The sequence below is a fragment of the Taudactylus pleione genome, unplaced genomic scaffold (assembly GCF_031769625.1).
Source record: "Taudactylus pleione unplaced genomic scaffold, aTauple2 ptg000016l, whole genome shotgun sequence".
NCBI classification, from domain to species: Eukaryota; Metazoa; Chordata; class Amphibia; order Anura; family Myobatrachidae; genus Taudactylus; species Taudactylus pleione.
The window spans coordinates 47,310,560-47,321,293 of NW_028284418.1; the positions used below are offsets into that span (position 1 = coordinate 47,310,560).

Genomic DNA, 10,734 nt, shown 5'->3' on the forward strand with positions numbered 1-10,734 from the left:
GATTGACACAGATGCATGCACAGGGCTTGCGACTAGACACTAAGGTTGGGTCTCGGCAACCGCAAGCCCCAGGGAGCTCATCGAGCAGGAAGCTCCCCACTGACATCAATGCTGATGTCAGTGCGGCGCCCACAAAACGGCAGGCGGTCTGTCGGGAACGCCTCCGTTTGTGTAGCCACCCCCCCCCCTGCCTACAAAACGGGGCGTGCTGTCGATCACCATCGACAGTCTCCCCGTTTGTAGTGAGCTCCGAAGCGGGAGAACTTTTGTCCAGGGATGATGATGTTCATCCGTGCAAGATGACGTTTAGCCTCTTTCTGAGTTCCGTTTTTTTGGAGGGAAAAATCCGAACTCCACGTGCAAACTCGAACCTATCCGAGCCTGCACATCCCTACTCCCAACATTTGAACATTTCAAGGAGGGACAGGTTGTGCCCCGAAAAAGGGGCGTGGCTTATGTAAAAGGGGTGGAGCCTATGGGGAAACTGGCTGGCGCCTCATGGCTTCCACCGTTTTCATCACTTTGGGGGCATGCCCAGCAACCCCCAGGCAGTCCATACGCATGAGAACAGATACTGTGCGCACAGCATCTATACTTCTCCTGCACATCCGCGGTTTGTGCGCTCCCCAACTCCCCCCCGCACTGCGGAACACTGCGGCCCGTGGGTGGGACAGCGGGACAGTCCCAGAAAAACGGGACTGTCCAGCTGGATGCGAGACAGTTGGGAGGTATGCGTACGCATCGTAGCTGCGAAAATATGCTAATGGTTACAAACTTACCCAAGCATAAGGACACCCACTGTTGCCGTCTCATATGCGTACCACGCCGCTTGCGTGAGTAAACATCGACGCACATTAAACAGCCGATGTAACCTTTCGGCAGGTCTGACCTGCCGCAGGCTTGGGAGATCTTCTGACACGCAGAGCTACGTAGGAGATCGCAGTGGCTAATTTATGCAGGCCCATATCACGGCGTTCAAACGTACAGACACGTCTGAGTTTTTCAAACTGCTCCCTTACCACCCCCAAAAGCTGACTGCCTGTCACTCACCTGTGATTTCCTCTGTGTCCATAATCACAATGTGGTACGCGTACGTGCAGTGCGGCTTATACGCAAGCTCGATGGCAAACAATCGCTCGATCTTCATCTGTAATCACTATTGCGTCCAGCTATGAATCAGGCCCAGAATGCACAGTTGTGAACTGACCCGAATTTCTATGGACAGTAGCACATTTTAAAGATGTGTTCCTTATGAGTCCCTGGAAATGTCATCATTTTGCACTACTGACCATCTTGCAGGACAAAATTCCTCTTCAGCAAGTTTTATATAATCTTTCAGTGTTGTCTTATTTCATATACTTGACATTTATCGTACAGTATTTCAAAAGTAAAAAAAATCAGCAACCATGGTATGGTGGTGATATTACAATGTCCATATAGGTGTGCCTATGTGTATGTACAGGCTCGCCAGCAGCACAGTGTACCTGGGCACCGTTGTATGATGTCACCATGATGGGCAGTATACATGACAGAATAATAATTATAATAATAATAATAATAATAATAATAATAATAATATCTGTTTATAAGAACCTGGCGGAAATTGCGACAGCCGCCTCCCTGCTGCCGTATTCCGAGGACGTCACCGATCAGTGAGTAGCAACAGCAGCAACATGGCCGGCGACTGTCAGACGGTGTGTGATACCTACCAGCGGGCGCTCACCGCCTCCGAGCTGGACTCCAAGACCGACCCGGAGACGGAGCCCTATCGCTCCAAGTACCGAGCCCGGGAGTTGCTGCGTGAAGTGCGGGCGCAGCTGGGCCCGGGAGCGGAGGAGGAGAACGGGGAGAGCCAGGCAGGGACGCAGGAGGAGGATGAGGAGCAGCGGCTTCTGGCTGCCCGGCTGGCGGTCATTGAGTTCCGGCTGGGGGTCAATCATACGGAGACAGAGGAAATGTCAGCCGGGGAAGAGCACCTGGTGAAGGCGGTGAGGATGTTGGAGAGATATCGGCAGTGCCACGACTGTGTCTCCACCTACATGCAGGCCCAGGTGTGTGTGCACAGTACATGCCAGTATAGGACCCACCGGGTGACCCCCTGCTTCCATATGCCCTCTGACACCCATCCAGTACAGCTGTTCTCAATCATTTACCCCCTGGCTATCCCATCTGCTTTATTTGTACCCCAGCATTTGCAAAGCAACATATTGTCATTATTGTTATTAGATAAAATGTTTAGGCTCTGAGATTATATATAATATAGCAGTATATGTGCTACAATTAAAATTAGATATATGGCATGATGCATCGCATCCCACCACCCTTCACATGAATGCTGGCATTAGCAACGCCGGTATGCATGACGAACACCGCAAAGAACGCTGTCTTGGCATTTTCGGGGTTTGACTGCATTTCTCGCTTTGCTGCATCCCACCCATAGAATGAGTTTCTGAAAAATTTGTTAAATTGACAAATAATAGCCCACATATGCATTCTTTTACAGGGATAGGCTTTTTCATTTTGTTATCAGGGGGCACAATTCAAGTAAACGTGAAGGGAATAGTGCCGGGGAATGAGCTCCCGAAGCTATTCAATACTGCGCGAAGTTAGATTGGGGAAGACCCTTAAACAGGGTTTTTAGGCGCGAGAACGGGCATTCTCCGACTAAACTTCCCAGGGCGATGCTGTTTTCCCGGCGCTAAGGGCAGAAAACAGCATCGCGCCTGGACTTTTGTCGGATTTCTGCTCGCAACCCCGGAGGGATGCTAGAAGAAATCCTTAGTCGGGCTTAGCAGCGCAAATGAATTGAATAGCTCCGGGAGCTGATTCCTGGCGCTACACTTCACATTGAATAGAATTGTGCCCAAAGTCATACTGTAATGCATGGGCTACAGATTCCTAGGACCCAGGTGGGGCATATCCAATTGCGGGCGGGGTTTTGCTATTCAATTAGGTGACTGAAAATGGAACATGGTGATTTCTATAGAAATCACTGCGTCTCTTTTCTCGCACCTCCAGAGCAAGTCTGATGTTTCTTAATATCGTTTTTTTTTTACGTGCCGCGGAGCTTTCAGCTATGGAAATCCCGTGACTACTTTTTCTTAATTAGATACTGCGGGTATCAGGAGCAGCATACCCGCGATAATCAAAATTTGGATGCGATGGGCGCCAGGTTTTTTACTTTGCTAAATGTTGCCCACAGTTGAATATGTCCCTATGTGCCTAATTATCCCAGTGGATGCCCTGCCCCACCCTGCCATTACAGAAAATGCTGCAACCCTGAACTTCAAAGCAATACCCTTGGAGGTACTAATATCCCAAGAACCAATGATCTAGATAACTATAGTGCACCTCCCTGTTGCAGGACTTTTTTTTTTTTTTTTTGCTAATAAGTGCCATCCATTGATTACCCAGCAGCCTCCCAGAGCCATGGTAGTCTTTGCTGACTATGTTTAGCTGATGTGTTTTTAAATTAAGGTTGAATATGTTTATAGCAGAATTATGTGCACCCAGCTTTTTGCAACCATTGTGTACACACTGCAATAGAAGTTTATGGAGCAGGCACTGTATTTATTATTCCTCATACTTGTTTCTTTCTCTAGAATAATCTTGGAATACTTTGGGCTGACAGAGGAGAGATTATCATAGCTCAAACATATTTAGAATCTGCAGAATCCTTGTACGGCCTCTATATGAAAAAGGTAGGTAAAATAATTTCTTCTCTAAAAGTAACATTTCTCATTACAAAACACAAAAGAAAAACGTGTTCAAGAGCAGTACTGTACATTGCACTTATTTAGCGTTCCCGCTATTCTGCGGGATGGCAGGGCGGGCTAGCCCAGAGACTTTGCGCGAGCAGAAGGTGCATGCGCTCTCGAAAAGGGGGCGAGGTGGCATGTTCTTGGGACACGTCTCCAATTTGTCACGCTTGGGTCCGTGCCCAGCGCTTACGGAGGTGCTGGGCTTCCCGCAAGCTCTCCCCTGACGATGAATTGACTCTATGCGTGTGCGCATAGCGTCTATTCACCCGGCAGTGATCGGTCACTGCAACTTTTTGCGCCTGCAGGACACTGCGGTCCCACGGGTTGGAAAGCTGAAAGCATGCAGGAACACTATTGCATACCTCCCAACTTTTGGAGATGGGAAGGAGGGACAGGGCGCGCGCGCCCGAAAAAGGGGTGGGGCTTCAGGAAAGGGGGCGGGGCCAAATGAAAACGGGGCGGAGCCTCGCGGCTTCCACCCGTTTTCGTCACTATAGGGGGCGTGCCCAGCACTCTCCGAGATGCTGGGCAGCCCCCCAGGCTCTCCCTACCTAGTGAACAGATGCCGTGCGATGCGCACGGCATTTGTTCACCTTCTGCACACCCACTGCTCTGAGCAGTGGGTGCGCTCTCCCCAACTTCCCCCCCACCGCGGGACACTGCGGCCCGCGAGCGGGACAGTCCCAGAAAAACGGGACTGTCCCGCTGAAAGCGGGACAGTTGGGAGGTATGCTATTATTTATGGTCACACTCCATTAGAAGCAGTAATATATTGCTGTGGTGTTTCAAACCAGCTATCGTGAAAAAAAAGTTCATTGGGACACCCATTTCAAATCGACAAATTTACAGAGGTTGGCAGAATTTTAAGGCCCCTACAGACGAAATGATGTAGGCAACGATACTATCTCTTTAACGATTTCCCTTGAACTCCTGAACATTGCCGGACGTATGATATTGTGCATACACATGGAACAATTGTTCAAACGATATAGATGGGTCATTAACGACTGCAAATCGTCAACAATATATCGTTTGGCAGCAAACAACCTCACGATACATCCTCTGTCTCCCCATTGGCTGACACAAAATGGTGGAGGGGAGTGGCCAGGAAAAGTGACGACAAATCGTTCGTCATCCATGAAATTGTTCGTCGTTGGTGCACCAGGAACAATGTGTGTCATATCGTGAAAGACGAGTTTGTTCTTTCTGCATGTTCAAAAGATCACAGACCCCGACCAACGACAAGCGGGAGCGCACATCTGCATTGTTATCGTACCTACGCACAGCATATTTTAAACGATTTGTCATTCCAATTGGTCGAAAACGGCAATATGGTTTAAAATATCGTACCGTGTGTAGCCACCTTTAGACATGGGTACACTTTACTCAGCCTCTGCAATTTCTTGCATTTGTAACGGAATGCTACATGAGAATCCAGACAGGGTTAATATTTATTTTATTTATCAATGTTTATTATATGATTTTTCTTATGCGAGACATCTACCCTGACAATGTTATAGCCACCACTTTAAATTACAGATTGGGACACCCCCAGTTGATCCTGACGAACATTTTAGAGCAGAGGAGCAAAAGCTCACAGAACAGGAGAGATCAAAGCGGTAGGTCTTCCTGAGCCGCTATGCCCATGTATTACCCGTGCAGTGTATATAATGCTATAATTGGTGTTCCTGGTCACTGTTTCAGGTTTGAGAAGGTGTACACCCATACTCTCTACTATCTAGCGCAAGTCTACAAACACCTGAAGCAAGATGAAAAGGCCGCTCAGTACTGTCATACAACGCTCCAAAGGCAGCTGGAATACGATGGCTATAGCCCTGTAGAGTGGGCAATCAATGCTGCCACTCTATCACAGTACTATCTAGTAAAGGTATGCTGTTTACACACTTTCATCAGTGGTAGAGCTTTCAAGAAGTTTTTTTAATTGAATTATTTTAACCTTTCTAGTTTACAAAAACGATAACAAAATCTACTTAATTTCTTTTTTCATAGCAATGTTATATGGAGGCCAGGCACTGCCTTGCTGCAGCCAATGTCATCTTCAGCAAGGCTGGACCGAATCCTTCCCCTGAAGCTGCTAAGGAAAGTATGTTATGCTAAGCATTTACTGGTTAGCAACACACAGCCACACACTACCCCTGTTGAGTTGTGTAATATAGTATGCTGATGTTATATGTAGATAATGTTGTGGTTATTCAGATCATTGTTGGTGATTTTAGCAAAGAGTAAAGCATTTTGTCTGCTTATTACTTATCAGATTTTTAGGACATTGTTGTGTTACATTTTTTAGTACATTGTAGCCTTTTTTTTTAGTGTTCCAGTGCCTAGCTGTATATATATATAAGGTCTATGCCGGGTAGGACTAGTTGCTGTTTTAAGTGTTGTGTTAAATTATATTGAATTAATAGCTTGCTTCCCAATTTACAATGTTTGGTTACTGGAAGTTAAAACTCCATTAATTGTTTTACACATATAGAGTTCCCGCTATCTTGTTTTAGGGGGGTGCCGTGCCTTGCCAGATTTTTTTTTTTTAAAAGGACAAAATGCGCCCTGCACTTTTAGTGGCACCCACTAAAACAGCATGCCCTTAGCCTTACCCACCCACGGGTTGCTGTTTCCCATGGGTGGGAAAAGTTGCGGTGACCGACCGATCACTGCCGAGTGAATAGACGGCGTCTATTCACTGTGAGGAGAGAGCTTGGGGAAGCCTAGCACCTCCGTAAGTGCTGGGCACACCCCCAAGTGTGACAAAATGAAGATGTGTCCCAAGGACACACCCCTCCCCGACTGTCCATTCGGCACGAGCATAGTTTCCCTGCTGGCACCCCCAGCTGTCCACAAAGGCTGCAGACATGTTTTTACGCTGAATCAGTATTCATGAGAATGCAGCCTTTTAATTAACTGGGGGCCAGCACCATATCTGTATTGTTCATGCCTCAGGAATATTGGTCATTAAGTCACACAGTCATGTAACTGTTTTCTAATAAATTGGGAAACCGTGTGTGTTCCATTTTCACTAAGGCCACAAAATGGTTGTATCCAGACCTAGGGTACAGAATAAAAACAACTATTATAGATGATAATGTAAATCAGTGTAGATTTAATAGTGTTTTTATTTATTTTTTTCTTTATAGATCTACAGTATACTGTGTAAATGTATTCTTTAAGCTGGAAAATATTACTCTGTGCCACTGTGCAGTATTCCAATTTAGCTCTGGGAAATGGGGTCTGACTATGTCACGATTGTGTATAATTATCTGTATTTCCAGCATTTGTTTCTTTTAAGCAGATGAAGCAGAACAGGAGCGCCTCGATCTTCTAACACAAAAGAAGGCCGATCTAGCGAGATGCTGGGTGAAATATTCTCTCAATTTATTGCAGGATGCACGCAAAAAGCTTGAGGTAACCTTTTTGGCGAGCATGATTAAAACTGCATTTCCACTTAGTAAAAGCTTTAATCAATGTGCCCTCCCCCTATAAATCAGATCCCATGGGGCAACTATATGCAAAACCAGTAAATCAATATCGCTCACTTTTTAAATGACAGGTGGTGTGTGAACTGGAGGACCAATCACAAGCTGCAGTTCATCAACTGTGGCTTGTGATTGGTTTGGTAAAATATTTTATTAAGTGGAAGTGCAACTTTACTTTAAATCTTTAGATTTCAGTTCTGCCCACTGGAATTGCAGGCATTATACCGTTACTGTAAATTAGCATATATGGAAAAAATGCAAGTTACTGTCTACAAACAGCATGCATTATATTCATGTCAGATTTCCTCTTTGAAACCTAATAAGGAATAATGTACTGAAACAAAATGGCACTGCAGCTTTGACGGCAAGGACTTGTAAATAAAATATAATAGGCAGTCATACTGCTACATTGCGAAAAACTTTAAAAATCCATTTAAAAATAGAAAAAAAAAAACAAGAAAAACCTGTAGGGACTGTAGACTATCTCAAGTCTCTAAGCTAAAACTTATTAAATGGGGTTTACAACTTTTTGAGGATGATCATTTTTTGCAACTTATGTTTCTCTCCTGCAGCATTTACCAAATAACAAAAACACATCCTGTGCTTTTTATCAATGTATTTATATCATTGTATCTAAGGCAGAGAGTACAATAGAGCTGTCTCTAAAGCTGGGTACACACTAAGCGGTTCTCGACCCGACATGGGTATATCTGTCAGGCCGATAATTGTGTAGTGTGTACACAGCACCAGGGCCCTGAAGGTTGGTCTAAAATTTGTTGGATTGGTTCCTGATTACAGCGAGTGCTGCACACGCTATGTTGGTCCCGTCGGAAAGGAATTGCTCATAATTTTGTAGTGTGTACAGAGTTCGTCCGCATCCTGCATGCATAAAACGTCACCTCAACAATTTGAAGCCCAGGCTATTGTTTGAAAGAGCCATTACTGTGTAGTGTGTACGCTACACAACTGCTGTTATCTGGATCATTTTGGTCATCTGAATTTGTCTAGCCGTTGGCCTTATCCCAGTACAAGGAAAATAAACAATTTAACCTGCCAATATGGCTGGAAAACACATGTGAAATCCATAAACTAAAGGCAATTTATTTAGTAAAAATGATGTGTACATACCAATAAATCAGTTATCTGAAGGTAGAAAACCTTATCTGTCATATTATGACCAGTGTCTGTATAACTCAATGTAACGCATAAGCAATATTAATTTTTACTAGATATCAGCAAAATGGGTCAGAAAACACACATGATTTCATATACTTTTTTATGTCATGATTTAGGAACTTATGACACTTATGTCTGCAAATGTTTAAAGATCTACCTTTACATTGAATTATTTTGAATTGTAGAAATCTTGGACCTCAGGTTTATTTCTTCATTTTCTGTCATAGGACAATATAGGGGAACTTGATGTTGACCTGCAAGACGAGCTTAAAGCTGAACGTAGAAAGGAAGATGATGAGAAGGAGAAGGGCCGGAAAAAGGCGGTCCTTTTTGGGTCAAATGACATATACGATTCCATTTTAGCTGCAGAGGAAAAAGTTGACTGTTCACATCCACTAGATTTCAAAGAAGCCAGAGAGGTCTTTCTAGTAGGGCAAAATTATATAAATGAAGCCAAAGAATATTTTCAACTGGATGGACATGTCACTGACCACATTGAAATAATCCAGGACCACAGTGCTCTGTTTAAGGTTCTTGCTTTTTTTGAGGAAGACTACGAACGGCGGTGTAAAATGCACAAACGCAGAATAGATATGCTAGAACCGTTATGTAAAGAGTTAAACCCTCAGTACTACCTCCTGGTTTGTAGACAGCTTCAGTTTGAGCTGGCCGACACCTATTATGAAATGATGGATTTGAAAGTAGCCATAGGAAATAAACTGGATGAGATGGACTCTCACACAATCAAAAAAATCAACATTCTGGCACAGTCGGCAATTAAGTTCTATGAGATGTTTCTGGACTCTCTAAGAAGCCCGGATAAGAAGTTCCCTGAGAAATTGGAGGAGGATGTCCTTCGTCCTGCGTTGGTAGCCAAGTTCCATATTGCACGTCTCTATGGAAAACTCATTACAACCGATGCTAAGAAACAATTGGAAAACACACAGACGTCTCTAAATTATTACTCATTCGTTGTAGATTACTGTGCAGACCATGAGGAAGCTGTTAAAACGGTGGAAACAGAGCTGGAACTTACCAAAGAGATGGTGGCTCTCCTACCTGCAAGGATGGAGAGGCTAAGGCTGCAGTTATCCTCCTTCTCCTAAGCAACAGTGTGACATTTCACTATTTAAAACCATGTATTTATTAAACACAATTTGCAGTGGAATAAATATACATATTCCTTTAGCTCACTAAATGCTTTTTTTTTTTTTTTTGTTGTTGTGTTTAATAGGTATTGCAGGGCTCTATTTTGCATGTAGTCTTGAAGTTGTTCACCCATTGTGTTCATCCAGTCATGTGGTAGAGAATGCTTAATGATGGAATACGCATGTGTCATATGTAGGGATGTGCAGGCTCGGTTTTACTCGGTTCTTATCGCCACTTTACCGCAAATTCGGATTTATTATATTGGCTATCCAAAACACATGATAGGCGATAGCCAATAAAATGCCGTTTAAAGATCCGAGTAAAACCGAACCCGCTCACCCCTAGTCATATGCAGAATGCTTTCTCAGATTGGGAAGTGAAGCATTTGTCTTGTTTCAGGTCAGATTTCTATTGATGCTGCCATGAAATGTCTTTTCTATTTACTTACTGTATATCTTCTGTTCTTTTTGAAATGTGAATGATCAATTTTGTAGTTAAACTGCTTATATTGTATCTGTTCCTCCTATAACTCTAAATGATAACCCATCTGGCTGTCCACTATTTAACCATAAACGAAAACTTGCTTTGCTATCTACAGCTTTTAGTATGTACATTTAAATATGATGAATGCATTTGAGTAGAAAGACCCAATACTGAGTATTGTTTTCCCCTTTTGTTTGTTTCTGGTCCTTCTTTATGAAGGAGTTGTAATACAGTTAACATTCTATTTTCAGTACTGTAAAGGCATGAAACCTGACTGAAAAAAATAATAAAAATGATCTCCTATCCTTATCAATGTGTCACCTACACATTGGTGGTTGTGATGTAGCCTAATCAAAGAACATTGTGACCTTATTCAACAACTTACTCACACTGTGTTTCAGTGCTTTACAGACTATGCATCATAACATGTTTGAGTGTTATCTTTGGACAATTAAGGCATTGAGTAGTTGATTGAATCTGCCCATTATTTCTCCTTCATCCACCAGGGGACACTGGAGATCTAGACATTGGGGTATAGATGGGTGGATGAGAGGAGCTGGCACTTTAAATCTTTAATTGTGAGTGACTCCTCCCCCTCTATCCCCCAGAAACACCAGTTTTAGAATTGTGCCCGAGAGAGACGGTCACATAGAGCTGAGCTCCAGCCCACACTT

At 43.8% G+C, this 10,734-nt stretch overlaps 1 protein-coding gene across 2 annotated transcripts; it reads left to right on the forward strand.

The window, feature by feature from the left end:
* Positions 1 to 1,629: 1,629 nt before the first annotated feature.
* On the forward strand, positions 1,630 to 10,369 carry KIFBP (kinesin family binding protein). 2 transcript variants are annotated; one of them, XM_088476090.1, is made up of 7 exons: positions 1,630 to 2,051; positions 3,603 to 3,701; positions 5,301 to 5,380; positions 5,466 to 5,649; positions 5,772 to 5,865; positions 7,069 to 7,181; positions 8,656 to 10,369. In XM_088476090.1, exons 1-7 carry the CDS (start codon positions 1,674 to 1,676, stop codon positions 9,532 to 9,534), a joined length of 1,827 nt encoding a protein of 608 aa, XP_088332216.1. In that variant the 5' UTR covers positions 1,630 to 1,673; the 3' UTR covers positions 9,535 to 10,369. The 2 variants fall into 2 exon arrangements, with proteins under 2 accessions (XP_088332216.1, XP_088332215.1); XM_088476089.1 differs by having other exon boundaries at positions 1,650 to 2,051; positions 7,066 to 7,181.
* Positions 10,370 to 10,734: the final 365 nt, after the last annotated feature.

Coding starts and splice junctions, on each gene's coding strand:
- KIFBP (XM_088476089.1), top strand. CDS start 1,674: ATGGCCGGCGACTGTCAGACGGTGTGTGATACCTACCAGCGGGCGCTC. Junction 5,381..5,465: donor GAACAGGAGAGATCAAAGCG/GTAGGTCTTCCT, acceptor TCACTGTTTCAG/GTTTGAGAAGGTGTACACCC. Junction 7,182..8,655: donor ATGCACGCAAAAAGCTTGAG/GTAACCTTTTTG, acceptor TTTCTGTCATAG/GACAATATAGGGGAACTTGA.